This window comes from Pecten maximus, chromosome 11, assembly GCF_902652985.1.
Source record: "Pecten maximus chromosome 11, xPecMax1.1, whole genome shotgun sequence".
Taxonomy (NCBI): domain Eukaryota; kingdom Metazoa; phylum Mollusca; class Bivalvia; order Pectinida; family Pectinidae; genus Pecten; species Pecten maximus.
In genome coordinates, this window is record NC_047025.1 from 22,474,561 (window position 1) to 22,496,495 (window position 21,935).

General features: G+C 37.0%; 1 protein-coding gene across 1 annotated transcript in view; it reads right to left on the minus strand.

The window, feature by feature from the left end:
- Positions 1 to 21,935, minus strand: part of LOC117338089 (zinc finger protein 423-like) — a 71,418-nt gene that overhangs the window by 2,104 nt on the left and 47,379 nt on the right. Inside the window, exons 4-9 of the mRNA XM_033899285.1 lie at positions 12,059 to 12,315; positions 9,639 to 9,778; positions 4,500 to 5,897; positions 3,941 to 4,120; positions 1,860 to 3,730; positions 1,292 to 1,419 (exon numbers count right to left, since the gene is read on the minus strand). Of these exons, the coding sequence (XP_033755176.1) occupies positions 1,292 to 1,419; positions 1,860 to 3,730; positions 3,941 to 4,120; positions 4,500 to 5,897; positions 9,639 to 9,778; positions 12,059 to 12,315 (3,974 nt within the window). The remainder of the gene's footprint in view (positions 1 to 1,291; positions 1,420 to 1,859; positions 3,731 to 3,940; positions 4,121 to 4,499; positions 5,898 to 9,638; positions 9,779 to 12,058; positions 12,316 to 21,935) is intronic.

A 21,935-nucleotide genomic window follows, 5' to 3' on the forward strand; every position in this document is an offset into this window, starting at 1 on the left:
TCAATAGTTCACAGAGCACTAAATACAAGATTCTATAGTTCGCAGAGCACTAAATACAAGATTCTATAGTTCACAGAGCACTAAATACAAGATTCTATAGTTCACAGAGCACTAAATACAAGATTCTATAGTTCACAGAGCACTAAATACAAGATTCTATAGTTCACAGAGCACTAAATACAAGATTCTATAGTTCACAGAGCACTAAATACAAGATTCTATAGTTCACAGAGCACTAAATACAAGATTCTATAGTTCACAGAGCACTAAATACAAGATTCTATAGTTCACAGAGCACTAAATACAAGATTCAATAGTTAACTCAACACTGAATAAAAGATTCAATAGTTCACTCAACACTGAATACAAGGTTCAATAGTTTACTAAGCTATGAATACAAGATTCAATAGTTAACCCAACACTGAATACAAGATTCAATAGTTCACGCAATACTAAATACAAGATTCAATAGCTCACCCAACACTAAATAAAAGATTCAATAGTTCAGTCAACACTGAATACAAGATTCAATAGTTCACGCAATACTAAATACAAGATTCAATAGCTCACCCAACACTAAATAAAAGATTCAATAGTTCAGTCAACACTGAATACAAGATTCAATAGTTCACTCAACACTGAATACAAGGTTCAATAGTTTACTAAGCTATGAATACAAGATTCAATAGTTAACCCAACACTGAATACAAGATTCAATAGCTCACCCAACACTAAATAAAAGATTCAATAGTTCAGTCAACACTGAATACAAGATTCAATAGTTTACTAAGCATTGAATACAAGATTCAATAGTTCACTCAACACTGAATACAAGATTCAATAGTTCAGTCAACACTTAATACAAGATTCAATAGTTTACTAAGCATTGAATACAAGATTCAATAGTTCAGTCAACACTTAATACAAGATTCAATAGTTTACTAAGCATTGAATACAAGATTCAATAGTTCACTCAACACTGAATACAAGATTCAATAGCTCACTCAACACTAAATAAAAGATTCAATAGTTTACTAATCATTGAATACAAGATTCAATAGTTCAGTCAACACTTAATACAAGATTCAATAGTTCACTCAACACCGAATACAAGATTCAATAGTACACTCAACACTAACTACAAGATTCTAGAGTTCACTCAACACTAAATACAGGATTAAACAGATCACACACCCACCTCATCCTTGGTCAACAATAAGTACTAGCCTGACATAAACTCACACAGGTATTGTGTACTTTATTTAAACATGTACAATGTATCAATAATTACCTGAGCAAAATGCACTCTCATGTGTTCCTTGATTTGACATTTCCTGGCAAATGACTTGCCACACACTGGACAGAGGAATGGCTTTCCTCCTGGGTGGGGACGCAGGTGAGTCTTACGATTCTCCTTCCCTGATAAGAAAGGCAAACAAATGTCATAAACATCTTACCAATAAACCTACGGTATATGTCTTCCAGCAAGCTTAGATGATTAATTCTAATCTATGATGACTATAAAAAAGTTGCATTCTGTATATCTGTGCAGTCAGTAATTACATCATCCTGGGATAGGCCTTGAGGAATACCACCCTGTAATCATGTTCATTTTACATTAGAATTTCAGATGTCTGGTATGTAGCAAGTTCTATGTTAATTAGTGACATATATTCAAGAATTGATTGTGTACAATTAATACATATATCACATGACTTCTAAAGAATTGCAAAATTTCAAATTTAAATTAATAGCCCAAATTATTGCAGAATTCATACCAAACCATACTGGCTAACTTTATAGAACTTACTGTAATATATATTAAATATCATGAGTGGGAGCTACATCTGTTTACCTACCTAGCCTGTGTATCCTTAGGTGACTCTGTAGGTTACTCAGAGAAGGGAACTCCTTGTCACACTCCGGACACCTGTAGGTTTGTTTGTCGAGTTCCGAGTGGCAGGAGTAGAAATGGCTCTGCAAAGCTCCCATACTGTGGAATGCCTCAGCACACAGATTACACTTGAAGTTGTTTTCGTTGTGCTCGTGGATCTTCCTGTGGTTGTTGAGATTGACACTGTTACTAAATGTCTTGTTACACTCGGTGCAGGTGAGATCTGATGAGTTCAGAGATACAGAATTTTCCCCGACTGTGTGCATGAATGCATGATTCTCCAGCTCAGCACTAAAGAAGAACTTCTGGTTGCACTGGCTACATCCGTAACGCCGGGCACCTGGCCCATGCTCTATAGCATGGCTTTGTATCTCAACAGAACTAGCAAATATCTTACAACAAACACTGCACCTGAATTCTGAGTTTCTGTAGGTGTGATCTATAAGATGACACTGTAGCTTGGCTGGTGACTCAAATGTTCGTGAGCAAAGCTTACAATCATGGACATTGCCCTCCGTCATCATGTGTGTAGCCACATGTAACTGAATCTCGTACTCACTACTAAATGACTCCTGGCATTTTATACACTGGTAGCTTTTCTTGTGTGTACCAATATGTGTGTCGAGCTCCCCATTGGTGGGGAAACTTGCTCCACACTCGGAACATAAGTACTCAGAGTGTTCACCATGGTAACAAGGTTTACATACGTAGTATGTTCTTCCACTGCTGTTCATCTTTGACACCAGGTTTTCTTTGGAGTTAAATGTTTTGAGACAGACACAGCATGTGTAAAAGCTGGACTTGACCTGGAAATGGTGTTTGCCATGCATCTGCAACTCTACCATAGATGCCAGTGTCTGCCGGCATATGAGACATTGCATGAAAGTACCCTGGAATCCGTGCTCCTGTGTGTGAACATAGAACTGGTCCTCGTTTTTTAGGGGGATTTTACAAAGCACACAACTATTGCCCTGTACAATCTTGCAGTGGGTGAGTTTGTGCTCAGCCAATATACTGGAGGTGGGAAACACCTGATCACAGATGTTGCACTTCTGGCTGCCATTGTTCTGGTGAATCTTCATGTGTTTGTCCATGTCACCTCTACTCTTGAAGGTTTGACTGCAATACATACAGGCCAAGCTTAGCTTCTCACTGATGACTACAACAGGCAGTGACATGGATTTGGAGGTTACAGGAGAGTGACAATTAGCAGAAGGAATTATGGGAGTTTCTGCCTGAAGGTGTTCCTGTAAAGACATGGCCGCTGATGTGATAGATGCTAATGATGCCATAGAAACAGCAGGGGCCACAGATGCTACAGAAGCTGCAGGTATAGCTGGCTTTCTGATTGGCTGGTGATCTGGCTCGGATTTCATGGCCGAAATCTGGTCAGGACTGACAGAAGCACTGGATGTACTCGACTTTTTAGCTGAGAGACCATGATCCACAGCTTTGTGAGCTTGTAATAACGCCAGCTGCTCAAACTTCATGTCACAGATGTTACATGTGTGTAGCAACTCTGAGCTCTTCCAGATCCCTGGCCCATTTAAATTCTTTGGGGAGTACCTGGGGCTGGGGTGGGGAGGTGTCCGATCGTTGTAACCTGGAGTATCAACATCCCGTTCTACCTTGATTTTGACAGGAGACATTTGTGGAGGTGGTGGAGGAATGCCTTTCTCTGTAGGATTGCCATGTATATTCTGCATGTGCTTGTCTAGGAGGTACTCTACATGGAAGGACTCGTCACACATCGGACACCTGAAGGGTTTGTTGTGTGTGGTCAGATGACACTGAAGATCCATCTCTGATGAGAAGCTCTCTTTACAGAAAAGACACCTGTAACAAAAGGTCAACAAAAGGTCATTGGTGTTGTCTGCTTGGACAACCAATATTTCTGCAAGAATATTTACAAAATAATATTGTAATCAGACAGAGTGTGCTACTATTTGTAAACTATGTACTGCTATGAAAATATATTTCTATATAGGTAATTTATTGTCAGCCTTTATGTTGACACAAACTGTCACATACACTTGTACAACCTACCTGTATGGTTTAGCCACATGCAGATGGTTCACTCTAACATGAACCTGCCACTCCATCTCGGACCTGAACACAGAGTCACACTTGGTACATTTATACAGCTTACACTCGTTACTGTGTTTGATGGCAAAGTGCACCTGTACATTGACCTTGGAGTCAAAGATTTCCTTACATAGTGAGCATCTACAACAGATAAAGATCATTCTCTCACATAAAACTCAACTATCTATCTATACTATTTAGAATTCATCTTAAGATTTTAAGATTTGGTTTATGTTAAATCTCAACTGCTACAAAAACCAACAAGAGTTATCTCTCTTAGAAAGTACATACTTCAATGAAATACATGTACTCCAATAAAAAATGAAATACATGTACTCCAATAAAATTTAAGACAATGTCAGGATTTTTTTTACAGAATTAATACAATAATTGGAGAAAGATTCAATTCAACTATCCCTTGTGACCTTAGGTCACCTAAATGTACAGGAAAATTCGGGGTATAGATAGGTAGGGGAGTAGGAATGAATCCTGATCTTCCTACAAGTTTTAAGTGACCTACCTGTACAAGTGGTGAGCATGTATATCCATCAGGTGTTTCTGGAGCTCGTCTGGCTTGGAGAAGAACTTGACACAGCTGGTACAGCCATACTCGGTAGTCATACTAAGGAAGTGACTGGAGCTGTGCTTCTCCAGTTGTTCCTCAGTGGGGAACTGCTGCTTACACAGTTTACAGCAGTACTGTCCACCGGAACTGCTGTCCATGTGGAGCTTTATGTGGGCTTGGAAGTTCTTCCTGTCATGGAATGTGGCATTGCAGTGGTCACAGGTTATCTGTTCCTGGAAAGGTGAAGTTGTGGGTATTCGATCTTTATGGGGGTCTGGGGTAGAGGTGAAGCTGAGCGGCATGTTGATACCACGTCTATTAAATGATTTGTCATTATCCCGTTTCTGGTGGTATCCCCCGTCTGACCCATGGTTCATCAGTGAGGAGCGGCGCTTGTTGCTGGCGCTTGAGTGAGACTTTGTGTCAGTATACTTGGGTTCAGACTTGGGTGAGGAGTGATGCATCATGGCCATGTGTTCCTGAAGTGAACCAGCCGACTGGAATGACATTGAACACATAATACAGTAGAGTGAATTCCGCGACTCGCTCCTCTCCCGACGCTCGTAGTAATGGATGAGCTTCTTGTGTTGTTGGAGATTCTCTATGCTAGAGAACTGACGAGAGCAATGGGTACAGGGATACTTGATGTCCATGCAAGGTTGATTCTGGTGGACTGCTCGCATGTGTTCGTGCAGACTATACAAGTTCTGGTAGGGGGCGTTACAGTAGTTACAGGTATAAACCTCTGTGGGTTTTACTGAGTGTACACTCTGCATGTGTATCTCGAGGATTTCCAGAGAATCATAATCACTACTGAAACAATATGGACATACAAGCATCTCACTGACCAAGGGCTGACCACCTAGAGAGTGGGTGAGGCTGGATGTGGCCCCGGTGGTAGAGCCCGTGAGGTCATGGTCATCAGTGGGTATACGATCAACAGATAGTAGGTCGTGGGAAGCCATGTGATGTACCAGATCATCAGTGTTCACGCATGACTTCTGACAGATGGGACAGTTGGTCAGCTGATCAGCAACGTGCATCTGTTCCACATGAAGTTTGAGGGCATCCTGATTAGGACTTGTATCTCCACAGTAAGGACACTGGAATGTAGACTTGCCTGGGATGCTCTCCTCACGATGAACCAGCATGTGAGTTTGTACCTCAGCCAGGGAAGTAAACACATCCTTACAGATATGGCACTGTACATCGGAGCTCAAATCACTCCCCTTCTTATGGGTCATTACATGGGAGGTCAAGCCTGCAGCAGTTTGGTAACCACGGTTACATATAGTACACTGAAATGGTTTTCCGTTCTCATGGGTTTTAAGGTGGCTCTTCAGGTGGTCACTCCTAAAACATCAACATAAAATTTATCAGATCAGTTATAATTACCTGGATGCATCTGGATTTCTCTGTTGTTTCAAATAGGACCAACACAATATATCCATATATACATTTGTACATTGTATCTGCTCATTTTGGAATACAATACAATTGAATTACAATACAGATATTCTTGAGTGTTTCCATTATTTATATCAAATTATAGGCATACCTGTATAATGAAAGGGGCCATTTTTTCCAGTCAATAAAATATTTTTGTGTTCCCACTGTACAACAGAAACATTTTCAGGATGCCCAGAGTGATTCTTAATATGCCAGTCAAGTGTTTATAGAATGTGGAAATCATTTGAAATCAATAGGTAAAATAAAGAATCTGTTGCTGTTATTATCTTTTCTTAACAACTAATTTACTCATCTTAAATATGGTACGTTAGTAACAGATTGGATACATTTGTTACCAACCCATAAATTACCCATTCTCATCATGGCATATTAGTAACGAGGTTTGGATACAGCATGTTACTAACCCATAAATTACCCATCCTCATCATGGCATACTAGTAACGAGGTTTGGATACAGCATGTTACTAACCCATAAATTACCCATCCTCATCATGGCATACTAGTAACGAGGTTTGGATACAGCATGTTACTAACCCATAAATTACCCATCCTCATCATGGTATATTAGTAACGAGGTTTGGATACAGCATGTTACCAACCCATAAATTACCCATCCTCATCATGGTATACCGTATATCAGGTTTTTTTAGCGTATGCCAAATTTCGCGTTTTCTGTACAAAATGACACGTTTTATTTTTAGCGTATTTCATTTTTAGCGTTTTCACAACGTGTAATTCAAATTTTAGCGTACATATGTTTCATATACAACAAAAACGAAGAAGTACAGTAATAATAATTCATCTACACGTTTGTTTGCTTCAGCAAACTCAGGTCTGTCCCTGACCGGATTTTCTTTGTCCTTTCGTGTAACGGTTACAAATCGTAGCATGGCCATGTTTCACTTGGCAATGCCACTCTCGTTATGATTTCAAATAGATCTATACAAAGGACAAAACATATGGTCAACTGTGAGTACATTTTTATTGAATAAAACAGTTCAGTCGAGTCACGGCCAATTAAGCACACCTGTATACGGCATGTGTAAACAGGTGATCGGTTCATGACAACACTCCTACAAGGGAGCTAACTCTTACTGTAAAATGTGACCAATTTTAGCGATATCTTATAATTCGCGACCGAGTCTGGTCGCGAAAATTGCGAAAATTAGACACTCGCTAAAAAAAAACCTGATATACGGTATTAGTAACAAGGTTTGGATATATTTGTTACCAACCCATAAACTACCCATCCTCATCATGGCATACCGTATTTGACCTAATAAGGACGCAGGGCGCTGGTAATTGACAGGGGGGGGGGGGGGGGGGGGGGGGGGGGGGGGGGGCCTTATTAAGATTACTTATTCTGAAGTTTTATGAAACAGACTATACCTTATAGCAGAATACCCAAAGTTGTGGAAATGGTAAAATATTCAGTCATAAAAATATTCCAGATGAATATATCTATTCATTATCATATATTAAGCTTAAACATCACTTGAACATTCCTGTAAACTTGTAAGATTAGTTATTCTGAAGTTTTATGAAACAGACTATACCTTATAGCAGAATACCCAAAGTTGTGGAAATGGTAAAATATTCAGTCATAAAAATATTCCAGATGAATATATCTATTCATTATCATATATTAAGCTTAAACATCACTTGAACATTCCTGTAAACTTGTAAGATTAGTTATTCTGAAGTTTTATGAAACAGACTATACCTTATAGCAGAATACCCAAAGTTGTGGAAATGGTAAAATATTCAGTCATAAAAATATTCCAGATGAATATATCTATTCATTATCATATATTAAGCTTAAACATCACTTGAACATTCCTGTAAACTTGTAAGATTAGTTATTCTGAAGTTTTATGAAACAGACTATACCTTATAGCAGAATACCCAAAGTTGTGGAAATGGTAAAATATTCAGTCATAAAAATATTCCAGATGAATATATCTATTCATTATCATATATTAAGCTTAAACATCACTTGAACATTCCTGTAAACTTGTAAACCATGCCAGCTGATCTTTAGACCAGAGAATGTGTGTTCCACCATTTATGTTCAAATGGAACTACGCTTTTGTGTTCTATTTATAGACACAGGTGATTTCCCAGATCATATCAGACATCGTTTTCTTTGACCTAATAATTGATTTACAATGTCTTTTACTAGCTTTCTGTTCTGAACAAAAGTTATTTATCAACAAGAATGAAGTTTTTTACTTATCTTCAAATAAAGATGGTAAGTTATTATTTGTATGTGTGTTTAGTTTCGGATGCTCTTTGCACTGACATGTCATCTGTAGGAATACACAAAATGTGGCGAAAACTTGTGATCCAGTTACTTAATTTGCTGAAGAAAATTTAACACATAAAGTAGCAAAATATTTCACATGAATTATTACTTTTGAACACCATTTTGACACTCAGTCAAAGATTTATTTCCTGGAAAAAAGGTAGGGGCACCCTTATTAGGTCAAATACGGTATTAGTAATTTGCAATTAGTAACTTGATACAGCATGTTACTAAGCCAATTGGTAACATAAGCAATTCAGCATTAATCGAGCAACAAGTAGTGATGATCATATGGGGTTATCTTTTATGAATTATTCAGGATTAGGTATTAACTTCCCATTGGTACACATGCACTCATTGTTAATGGCAATGTTAATTTTCCACAAATGAAAAGAAAAGAAACATTCATGAACATCGGTATGAAATTCTTTTTCAACACAGTATTAAATTCTTTAAAGGTTAAACACACTTGTCTAAACCAGACATCACTGAGACCCATTAAATTGTCAATGACCAAAAAAAGGGTTTGTCATATACTGCATCAATATAACATGTAACATGTATCTGGGTCAGCCTCGGTATCAACATCCAAACACTGAAGTATCAACTGGAAGCTCAAAAGACACAAGTGTGATTTATTGTCAAAGAACATATTTGAAAAGAATTAAGGTTTTAACTACTATAACTTCAGAGGGAAAATGTGGGGAACAAACAATGAAGCCAGATTATCCAGGGGCTGGTTTTGACATGTTATACTGTATTTATTATGATACCGTTACTATCCTGGTGATAATCACCTTTAGTGACAACTGTAGCACAATCTACATCATAAATCAAGTGATGACAAATAACCACATGACAGTCGAGTTACAGACGTTTGCTCAATAGATAAATGATAATCTCCCCTTTATAAGACCAGATTTACAATGATTACCTCCCCTTTTTAGGACTTGTTTCACAGTGATTATCCCCCCTTTATATGACCTAATTTACAATGATTACATCCCCTTTGTAGTGATTGCCTTTCCAGTGGTAATCTCCCGATGTAGGGCCTGTTTCACAGTGATTATCTCCCCTTTACATGACCTAATTTACAACTATAACCTCATCTTTGTAAGACTTATTTGACAGTGATTACCTCTCCTTTATATGACCCGATTTGCAATTATAATCTCCTCTTTGTAACTTATTTGACAGCGATTATCTCCCCTTTGTAGAACTTGACATGGATTTGGATTCATGTAACACATTAACATCCTGGTGTGGATCTGTTGTTAAAGCTGTAATTACGTTGTGAAGCCTATTACAGCATGAATTACCTTGCAAAAGCTGAGTCACACTGAGAACACTTGTATTTCTTGTCCCCTGTGTGTAGCTTGACGTGACGGTCCCGGCTTCGCTTGTGTCGGAATAGACGACTACAAAATGCACATTTGAATGGTAACTGGTCACTGTGAACCTGTGAAGTAGAAACACAGTCTAGAGATAATCATCAACAAATCTACAAGATGTTTATATACATTTATATTATAACTTGGTTAAAGGAGTACTAGAGGCCCAACTTTGGTCTGTATCCCTCACCTGGCAGTGATCAGAGAAGTGGATTCCCAGCATGGCACTAGCCAAATATCATTACCCCAGGCGTCTTGATTATTTATCAGAATTGAAAGATATTAAAAGATTTTAACATAGTTTATCCATGTATCCTTGATAATTGACAAAGGTATTCATTAGAACAAACTTGTTAGCCCTCATCCAAACATTTTTTCTGGCTTAATATCAACATCACAAGCATCTTGATATTCACAAGAAAAAGTTAAATTTGTTGTTCTTTTAACATGTCTAACCCCTGTGCTCTTAAATAATAATAAGGATCAATCAATTTATCAAACTTGTTGGCAGACATTCCTCCCAATATATCACTGGCCAAACAAGAAGTTAAACATATTTGATTCCTTTGACCTTAAATACAAATCAAATTCATTCATTTGTACAAACATGGTAACCATTCATCCCAGCAATTGTTACAAATTAAATGTCGTTATCTGGTAATCTAGAAAAAACATATTTTAACCCTGTGACCTTGAAGGTAGGTAGGTTATTTGAAAACACTTGGTTAAAGCCCAGTATGCTACTGGCCCAATATCATGACTTCTTCAGAAGAAGTCTTTTGAATGTTTTGAAATTAAATCATATTTGTCCCATGTAACCTTGATTAAAGGTCAAGGTCATTTATTTGAACAAACATAGTAGTCCTTCATCCCTTGAGTTCTGGACAGGTGAGCTAAAAATGAAACAAAATAAAAAAAAGATCAACTTTCTTTCATTTCTTTGCTGAAAAAAACAAAATAATACCAAAAGATTTCAAATTTTGGATAATAACACCAAAAGATTTCAAATCTTTGGATAGTCTTAAATTTCCAGAAGTAGAAGGCATATAGGCAAAAATAACAGATATTATCCATTGTATAACTCCCTGAAAGTTAGTGTCAAATCCTTGGGGACATCAAGCAACTTAGTTCACTTTTTTAGAGATGAAGTTCAGACAGGTGTATGTACAAAAAGTGAAACAGTGAGTTCTTTGTACACAGAACCACAGTTGACAGACATATAAAGTTGTAGCTTCTGGAAGCTTTAGTACTGTGTCATTGCTACCCTGATCTGTAGTAAGGCTTTGACAGTAATAGTGTTACTGGTTACAGCCTGTTTGTAGCTCCTTCACAATAAACAGGGGAGTACTTAGGGACTTGGGACAAAAGTCGAAGAGGCGTGTTGCATATTACAGCTCCCCTTACCCTACTAACTATAGCATTACCCAGTTAATACCTGGCACCTGTGATCACAGCCAGTATATAAAACATAACACATCAAGGAATTTAATGAAGGTCGAAATAAAGGGCACACCTAAAATCCTATACATTTATTGTAGCTGAGCATCTCTCTGGTAATTCTATCTATAGAACACTATCTTATATAATTAAATCTACATCAAATATCAACATCAATTTATGTAACACAGCCTGTATCTTATATAACAGTCTGAAGCCAATTTCTGTATAATTCTATATAAAAGTCTGTATACAATGTATATATATATATAATTCTAAAATTCTCAAGAATGGGCCAGTTTTTATTTTCAACTACCTTTCCTCAAGCAGGATTTTGGAATGTCATAATCTGGGGACAAACCCACAACTTCATCAAAAGGACAAATCATACAGCTTTCATCATAGGGACAAAACCCACAGCCTTCACCACAGGGACAGGACCCACAGCCTTCACCACAGTGACAGAACCCACAGCCTTCATCACAGGGACAGAACCCACAGCCATCACAGGGACAGAACCCACAGCCTTCACCACAGGGACAGAACCCACAGCCTTCACCACAAGGACAGAACCATTAGCCTTCACACAGGGACAGAACCCACAGCCTTCACCACAGGGACAGAACCAACAGCCTTCCAACAGCCTTCACCACAGGGACAGAACCCACAGCCTTCAACACTGGGACATAACCCACAGGCTTCATCAGAGGTATTACAGGGACAGAACCAACAGCCTCCACCAAAGGGACAGTTAAGAAAAGATGAAAGATGAAGAAGGTATTTTAGCTATAATGGATCTTACAAATCATGTAAACAGGTACAAATTGTATGCCTTTCCTGCAGGGATGACAGCTTTTGCTATGAAAGTGATAAAATATTAGTTACTATTTATAGTTGAGTTGATAGTCTACCTGTTCGTGTATTTTTAGATAGCTGAGCTTCGGGAAGGCTTTCTCACAGAACTGACAGCCGTAAGGGTTGGCATCAGACACTCCAACTCCCGAGGGGACCTGGTCCGGGGTCATGTTCTCTGAGGCGGGTGACAGGGGGCAGTCGAGGGCAGACAGTGGACTGTCCCCTAGAGACTCGGACGACAGTGGGGACTCCGGTGGACCCATGTTTACTGCCAAGTTATCTATTGTCCATGCATGGTTTTCTCCCTCATACTCTGAAATAAAAGAGTATCTTTAAAAAAAAGGGGGGGAAAAAAACAACAACCAAAACAACCATAACAACAGACCATTACATTGTATTTCAAATTCTTTTAGGGAAAATGTAAAAGATCTAATAAATAAATCAATATTGATATGGCCTCTTTTTGTTAATGTAAAATTCAACATTTTTGGAGCAACTCCAAAGATAACTTTTCTTTATATGGACAACATAGACTTATAATTACATAAATGAAGTGTTAATTACCTCAATTGCACACAGGAGATGCCAAGTATAGATTGCAAACATGATCAATAAAAAAAAAAAAAATTGCTTCGAACAAACAATGGTATGTGTATAGAAGAATTTTCTCTAAACTTTAAACAAAAATCCTTCAGGGCCTGATTTATATCACCAAGTATATGGCAAGTTATTTATACCAATGGTCAACTGTATAAACAGACAAAGGGAGACAAAGGCTACTGTGTGGTTGGTAGAGTTGATGATTTGATCACCAACTAAACCACACACCACATGCAGTACTTCAGTTTCCTTCCACAAGATCCTTGTGCATTATAATCCATAGCAATGTGAGGCATCAAGTTAACCAAAGATTTTGGAGTTAATTACTATACATGCATTTCAAAGTTCTGAATGATTCAGCAGGATCCATGAAAATGTTTAATCCAGCCAGAGACATTTTAACAGAATCTGCCTAAATTAACCAACCTCTACACTAGGTGGTATAAAAAAACCTACTTAACCTTAAAATACATGTCTTAGCGGATCAGTTCGGTCTGATTACTGTCATTTAACAATCTAGGGGTTCACATGCTACACATCCAGGACATAAAGCCAAGCTGGCACAACTTTAGGAGTAATTAACACAGCCATAAAACAAACATGTGTACACTTTGTCATTTAAATCACGAGTAAAAAGTTATGGTTAATTGTTATAGTAACAGTTATGTGATGATTTACATATATTACTTTACATTAGTCACATGTTAAGCCATTGTCTTCATCTTTGACAGGTCGTTTAACACTCTTATACAAATAAAATTACTTCTTTTTCAATTGTAAAAACAAATGAAAATCAAAAGAAAATCACTGCTAAAATTTTCACATGAATAAAAGCTCAGTGAAAAAGGACTAAAGAATGGTGCAAACTGTGCAAAGCAGACATAAAGGAGCGTTTGTTCTGAATTTTCCAGAGAAATGTTTAAAAGGTTTATTACTGAGTGGTTCCAATGAACATCTGAGCAAGGTGACATGGTTTGTTAATATGTACAGGATCAGTTTGAAGGAAAGACATTGATGGTTCGTAAACTTACATTTAAACAAATAAATATCTTCAAAACAGATAATTGGCAAAGTTGACATTATTGTATACTGTATATCTATCATTTTTGACAGAATTGAACAATCAACAAGCTCAGAGATTATTATCTGGTAATCATTTGATTATTTTTGAGAGAAAAAAATTCTGACCAATCCTAACAAGTACTGCATTTATGGCAGATATTGTATGGCGTAGATTTTGTGAACCAATCTCATACCGCTTTGCCGAAAAATGTGATATAAAGGATATTGACACCAATTGAAAACAAGAGACACAATGGGCCTGAATCGCTCACCAGCTTCTAGCACAACTTTGAGGTTGATCTAGGTCATTGATATGCAGATACTAACTGAAGCCCTTCACCCTAGCATACTACATGCCATATATCAAGTCCCTGGGCTTCTTGGTTATTAAGAAGTGATTTAAAGGTTTTAGCCTATCTGACCCCTTCAGTGACCTTGAATGTAGTTCAAGGTCATTCATTTGAACAAATTTGGTAGCCCTTTACCCAAGCCTACTACAAGCCCAATATGAAGTCTCTGCATGTGCCTCTTTGCAATTAAAAACGTTGTTTAAAGATTTTAGCCTAATTGACCCCTGTGATCTTGAAAGTATGTTGTACAAACTTGGTAGCCTTTAATTCTTCCAAGCTTTCTACAGGCTCAATATAACCTCCCTGTGCCTCCTGGTTATCAAGAAGTTGTTTACAAGATTTTAGCATATTTGACCCCTGTGACTTTGAATGTGGGTTAAGGTCATTCATTCAAATAAAACTTTGTAGCCCTTCGCCCCAGCATACTACAGGCCCAATATTAAGTGCCTGGGCTTCTTGGTTCTTAAGAAGTTGTTTAAAGATTTAAGCATATTTGACCCCTGTGACCCTGAAAGTATGTCATTTGAACAAACTTGGTAGCCCTTCACCCCAACATGCCACATGACCAATATCAGGTCTCTACCTCTTGGATTTTGAGAAGAAAATGTTTGAAGTGAAATGATGACGGACAGATGGGCAGACGACCTAAAAATTATCAACAACTCCAGAGATAGGAAAAGGACAGTTGGCTTCTACCACAGTGCAAAATTTGAGTATTTTTCACAGTAATACAATATTTTTTATCAGAGGAATGAGAAAACTAGAATTGGAATGTGTTTCCTGAGATTGGAGAACAATTAAACACAGCCATTAAGTTTTATAACAAGTGGTGCCTACAACGTCCTTGATGATTTTGCGTTCTATAATTCTCAAACCTGCCATTTTATAGTCACCTCCACCCATAAAGTAAAATTATGGCATGCAGAATTTCAAGCCCTTTTCGACATTTAAAACCCAAGGTGTTCTTATGAACAAAAGTGCCCCATAAGGTTTACATAGAAGTCAGTTAAGACCTCTTCAACGGTGAAAATGACATAATCATGGAGTTACGATTGCCACGGGTCTGCTCAGTGTCATATCCGAAGTAGCTGTTCTAGGGTTGAGGAGTACTGTATATATTTTCGTGAATACTAAAATTTCCTTTTTAGGTAAAATACAGAAGAAATAAAGTTCAGAGAATGACACCTTTCAAGGATAGGAAGCTGCAGTCTAGCATTTAAAGTTTTCTGGACGACTTCATCCTTGCGTCATGATGAACAGTTTGCAACGTGAATTTATTATTCTCATCTCAGCTTAAACTGCTGGTAGCAAAATAAACAGTATTTAACTCAAATTATCTTTTTTAAAATTTGGCTCAGGGGTAATAATGATCAAATGGGAAACATAAGATTCTACAGAAATGCGTTAAAGAGTATATTCACATGGGCATTGTGATCAGTTAGTCATTGAATATCAGTTGGAGAACCTGGTAATGGAGTCAGTAATATACTTTATTTACAATTTGAAAGAGAGTGCAGCCGCCATGCTCAGATCCTGTGGTCGTTTAGCAAGGAGCCAAAGGGTCAGTTAGCTATGGGATCCAGTGGTCAGTAATTAGCTATGGGATCCAGTGGTCAGTAATTAGCTATGGGATCCAGTGGTCAGTTAGCTCTCAGGATCCAGTGGTCAGTTAGCTATATTTATAGCTATGAACTAGTGATCAGTTAGCTATGAACCAGCAGTCACTTAGCTAGGACCCTGAGTAACAAGTTTGCTATGAACCAGTGGTCAGTTAGCTCTAAGGATCCAGTGGTCAGTGAGCTATATTTATAGCTAGGATAAAGTTGTCAGTGAGTTTATAATTATTTAGCTGGCTGGGATCAAGAGTTCAGCAAGGACTGGATGATCCAGTATAAGACATCACTTTTTAACCACATTGATACCAATGCAATTTTCTCAAAGTCTTTTTTTTTCTACAACAAGAGGTCCGAAGGGTCTGCATCACTCACCCATTTTTTTTTTTGCAAAATGATAATTTGCCGTTCAGTTGATCAAAAGAACTTGTTTCTGTGTTTCACTAAATTTGACTCACTGAATTATTTTCAAAGCAATCAGTCATTTCTTTTTGTAAAGATTAATGTCAGGTTTTATCTTTTTAGAAACATGTGCATACCAGCCAAAGATCTCTATTTTCAGGCCTTTTAGTTTAATCAGAAGATACTTTATTTGGTGTCATCCAAGAAACCTTCTATAGCCATAAATATATTGATTCTTAAGGCCTTTTAGTCGATCAGAAGAAGTCATTTGAATATTTTAACAAATTTGACCCCTGTGACCTTGAATATGGGTCAAGGTAATTTCTTTTCACAATCTGTGTGAAACTCCATACCAAGAACCTAGCTGCTAGCCAAATATCACGATTCTTTTGGTTTTGAGAAGAAGTTGATGCCAGATGGACAATAGGCTGATGGACACTTGAATAATGTACTATGGCATAAGTCACTTGGGCCTAAGATTTGGCTAGGAGAGCTAATAAACCTCAATTCAATAACAAACTATAGAAGTATCACTGCTCTCATCAAGCCTTGAATATCCATAACATTTAGGTCATATAATCTACATCGGTGATCTTAAATGTAGGTCAAGGTCATGATTTTAAGATTCTTCATAGCCATTTATACCAACATTACAGGCATATATCAATATTTAGGGAATAATGGTTGATCCTTTAAAGAGGCCAATTAAGTTGGGTTGTTTTTTTAAACATATTTTTTAAAGGAACAAATCCATGTGGTTCATTAAATATCATCACTGACAGACTATCACACAAGCACACTAAAGTCAACTAAATGTTTGAATTAGACCATTAAATTGGTAACCTTGAGAGTAAGTTAATCATTTGAAAAGAAATTAAATTTTTAATCAAGGTCATTCAGAATTTGTTCAAAGTAAAGCATAACAAGATGCTGCACCATTGTGAAAGATCAATACCAAATATTTTATTTCCTTAATAAGTGGTCATCATCCTAAAATTGGAATAAATGATGAAACATCCAACTATTATTAAGTGATGATTTTAATTAGCTTAATTAAAATCACAAAATTTAAAAGAAAGAATTATTATGCAAAAAAAAAAAGATAAAAACATTTGATTTTGGTAACCAAGGGAAAACAACTAAAAAAATAAATAAATGTGTGAGTTACATTTTCCTATGACATAACTGAGTACCTGATAAATGGCAAGAATGGTAATTAAATATAAAACAAATTAATTAAAAACAGAAAGTCTCTGATTTCATCAGAAAATTCTGTATCACAGCCGGGCAGATACACTGGAGTCTACTTCGAGCTGCCTTACCTAGCTACGTGTTGTAAAGAACCATGTGTCCCTGCGGTCACAAGCTTGTAGGAAACTTTGAGCTTCAACAAACATTATAGATTCATGTCGCAACCACCAGCACACATAAATTTAAAAGGAAGATACGGCCTCATAAAACTTGAAAATTTAATATTATATAAGCAAGCAAGGATAGCGATGCAGGCTTTGTAGAACTGCTCGTGGCAAGTGGAATCAGTGCCATGGTGACCGTGTACTGCACCCCAGGACTTTATCAATAATACAAGAGAATTGTGCATCATGACTGTCCTCTGGGGCCAAATGCAATACCAAGACAGAGAGCTCTGATCAAGTACTACTGTCTCTGGGAGAATATCATTCTTTGATTGATTTCACTGCCAAGTAAAGCCCAGTGCCCATAATTATTTCCCCTTGTCCCCAGAGAAATATGAAATAGCTAGCTGAAATTATGGTATCCTGAAAGCCTAGCTCCCAACGGACAGCCAGGATGTATTTTGTTCCAGCCTGCTATAGATTGTCAGTGTGTGCGTGTAGTTTTGTAATGAGGGGTACCGGTTGGGGAGTTAGGTATGTATACAGGTTATATATGTCCTCCACCATGCAATCTCAAAGAAAAAGGTAATACAGTTTGTGTGTGTAATATAATACACCAGGTACCGCATTCTGCAGTAACCAAGATTCATAATGTTAATCACAATCTTCATTGATTCGAAAAAAATTATCTCATACCAATGCAGGAGTTGAATAGATATGTTGTGTGATCCTTTTGAATCGCTTTTCAAAGCAATTCATTTCCATGTCTCTCAATCATAGCCCTTATATGTCTTGAAATCCCAAAGTTGAAAGCGCCACATAGGTATAGTGCAGTCTAAGACATATACCAGTATAACCTTGGAAAAAAAGAAGATTCATGAGCTGCCTTTTTTTATCTAATCTTATCTAAGATTTAATGTATTATTTGTGAAAGGAACGAAGCAAACTGGTAGCATTCCCCAGGGACACAACTCATCTTTTATTCACTATACAGCTTCTATAACTTTACCAACAAACAAATAGAGTTATTTCCCTTGCAATGTTTCTGAGACTTGATGAATAAGAAGCACCTGTTTTAACGGCATGAAACATTGATGACGTAACAAAAATATGTTGTTGTTGATATAGCTTCCCTTAAAATATCCTGATCTCAGCTGGGGAGACACATTTTCAGAGATTACTGTTGCTGAAAGTAAATAAGTTTATAGCCTACATGTAAATTCAAAACTATTACAATTAGTATATGACATAAGATTTGAATATGAACAGAACCTTTTAATAGTAGGAGTGAATCGTGTTTCAGTTATATTCCCTATGAATTTCAGAAGTAGAAGCAGCTTAAATCTGTCTAGTTAAAAGCACTGGTAAACATTTTGATATAGCGATGTGTATTGATTCGTGTGGGACCCCCTGGGACGAGCACAATACCACCACGAGATATCAACCCATGGCGCTCCCTGACAGAGGCAGCCTTGCCTGGCTACCAGGGATATCATTCTATGATTGATTTCTCGGGGAAATATAAAGCTCTGTGCCCACATCATTTGCAAGGATCCTCAGGGAAATATGAAATAGTTGGCAGAAATTATAGCATCCTGCAAGCCTGTGTCCCCAGGGATCCCTAGCTTGTATTTTATGATGCTTTAATTATGTTGTATGTTTTAGTTCATTCCAGTGATTATACATTGTAACAACTTGCAAATATCATCTATACATAGCTCTACACACTTTCTGTAACACCAACTATACATTATAACATACATGATCCAATAAATACACACACCATACACCGAGTGCGACATGCACACAGAGGAATTCTGGTGTACACATTATAATGAGCTCTACAAAATCTTGGCCCTAACAGTTTTGTTGAATAAGAAATTTGAAACCAACCTGGTATATATTGTGACCTGAGACGAAGTCAACATTAAGGGAATTTATCTTTACCAAATCTGATAGCACTCCACCACAAAAGTGATAAGCAAAATAAGATGACTCTAGGATTTTTAGTTCTGTAGAAGAAGTTTGTGAAACAAAATAAATCCTACAGAATGGGGCACATTATAACAACCTCATGTAATTCAAAATATACTCCTTTCACATCTGAATTGCATTGACTCAATAGGGATATAGCTTAGACACTTAATTGTTAGCTATTTTAGCATTCAAGCTGCATTAGTACCCAGCATCACATTCATCTTCAATTTGTAAAGCATGTTGTCAGCATCATGTTGTCAGCAATCAGTATACCAATCTGTTGTTTCACTTGTGAAAAGTTTACGAATAATAAAGAAATGTGTCTGGTAAACCATGCAACAAAATATTTGGACTAATTTAAGTATAAACAAGGGCCCAATGGGCCCGAATCACTGACCTGCACTGCAGTGATCTTTTCATATATGGATCCTGCAGTTATTTGAAAGCATGCTACAGGACCAATATAATGTCTCTGCACTATATATATATGGCTATTCACTAAAAGTCATTTAAAGATTTAAGCATACTTGATCGACGTGACCTTGAATGTGAGTCAGGGTCATTCATTTGAACAAAGTTGGTAGCACTTCACCCCAGCATGCTACAGACCTAATATCAACTCCCTGGGACGCTTGGTTATTGAGAGGAAGTCGTTTAAAGATTTTAGCCTTTTTGACTCCTGTGACCTTGAATGAAGGTCAAGGTCATTCATTTGAACAACTTGGTAGCCCTTTACTTCAGCATTTTACAGACCTAATATCAACTCCCTTGGACTCTTCGTTATTGAGAGGAAGTCGTTTAAAGATTTTAGCCTTTTTGACTCCTGTGACCTTGAATGAAGGTCAAGGTCATTCATTTGAACAAACTTGGTAACCCTCACCCCAGCATGCTACAGGCCAAATATTAGGTCTCTGGGACTCTTGGTTATTGAGAAGAAGTCGTTTAAAGATTTTAGCCTTTTTGACTCCTGTGACCTTGAATGAAGGTCAAGGTCATTCATTTGAACAAACTAGGTAGCCCTTTACCCCAGCATGCTACAGACCCAATATCAACTCCCTGGGACTCTTGGTTATTGAGAAGAAGTCGTTTAAAGATTTTAGCCTTTTTGACCCCTGTGACCTTGAATGAAGGTCAACTTTATTCATTTGAACAAACTTGGTAGCCCTTCACCCCAGCATTCTACAGGCCCAATATTAGGTCTCTGGGCCTTTTGGTTATTGAGAAGAAGTCGTTTAAAGATTTTAGCCTTTTTGACCCCTGTGACCTTGAATGAAGGTCAACTTTATTCATTTGAACAAACTTGGTAGCCCTTCACCCCAGCATGCTACAGGCCCAATATTAGGTCTCTGGGCCTTTTGGTTATTGAGAAGAAGTTGCTTGAATGGAAAAGTTGACGCCGGACAGACGGCAGGTGAGCTAAAAATAATGAAAGATATTTAAATATATATTTATTAACACAAATCATCAGTTCAGGGAAGGCCCAACCCAAAGTCCAAAGTCACATGTATGAAATTTTATAGTGTACTTTTACTCCTAACATGTATGAAATTGTATAGTGTTCTATTACTCCTAACATGTATGAAATTGTATAGTGTTCTATTACTCCTAACATGTATGAAATTGTGTAGTGTTCTATAATTCCTAACATAGTGTTCTAAAACTCCTAACATGTATGAAATTTTATAGTGTTCCATAACATCTAACATGTATGAAATTTTATAGTGTTCCATAACTCCTAACATGTATGAAATTGTATAGTGTTCTATTACTCCTAACATGTATGAAATTGTATAGTGTTCTATTACTCCTAACATGTATGAAATTTTATAGTGTTCTATAACTCCTAACATGTATGAAATTGTATAGTGTTCTATTACTCCTAACATGTATGAAATTGTATAGTGTTCTATTACTCCTAACATGTATGAAATTGTATAGTGTTCTATTACTCCTAACATGTATGAAATTGTGTAGTGTTCTATAATTCCTAACATAGTGTTCTAAAACTCCTAACATGTATGAAATTGTATAGTGTTCTATTACTCCTAACATGTATGAAATTGTATAGTGTTCTATTACTCCTAACATGTATGAAATTGTATAGTGTTCTATTACTCCTAACATGTATGAAATTTTATAGTGTTCCATAACTCCTAACATGTATGAAATTGTATAGTGTTCTATTACTCCTAACATGTATGAAATTGTGTAGTGTTCTATAATTCCTAACATAGTGTTCTAAAACTCCTAACATGTATGAAATTGTATAGTGTTCTATTACTCCTAACATGTATGAAATTGTATAGTGTTCTATTACTCCTAACATGTATGAAATTGTATAGTGTTCTATTACTCCTAGCATGTATGAAATTTTATAGTGTTCCATAACTCCTAACATGTATGAAATTGTATAGTGTTCTATTACTCCTAACATGTATGAAATTGTGTAGTGTTCTATAATTCCTAACATAGTGTTCTAAAACTCCTAACATGTATGAAATTTTATAGTGTTCCATAACATCTAACATGTATGAAATTTTATAGTGTTCCATAACTCCTAACATGTATGAAATT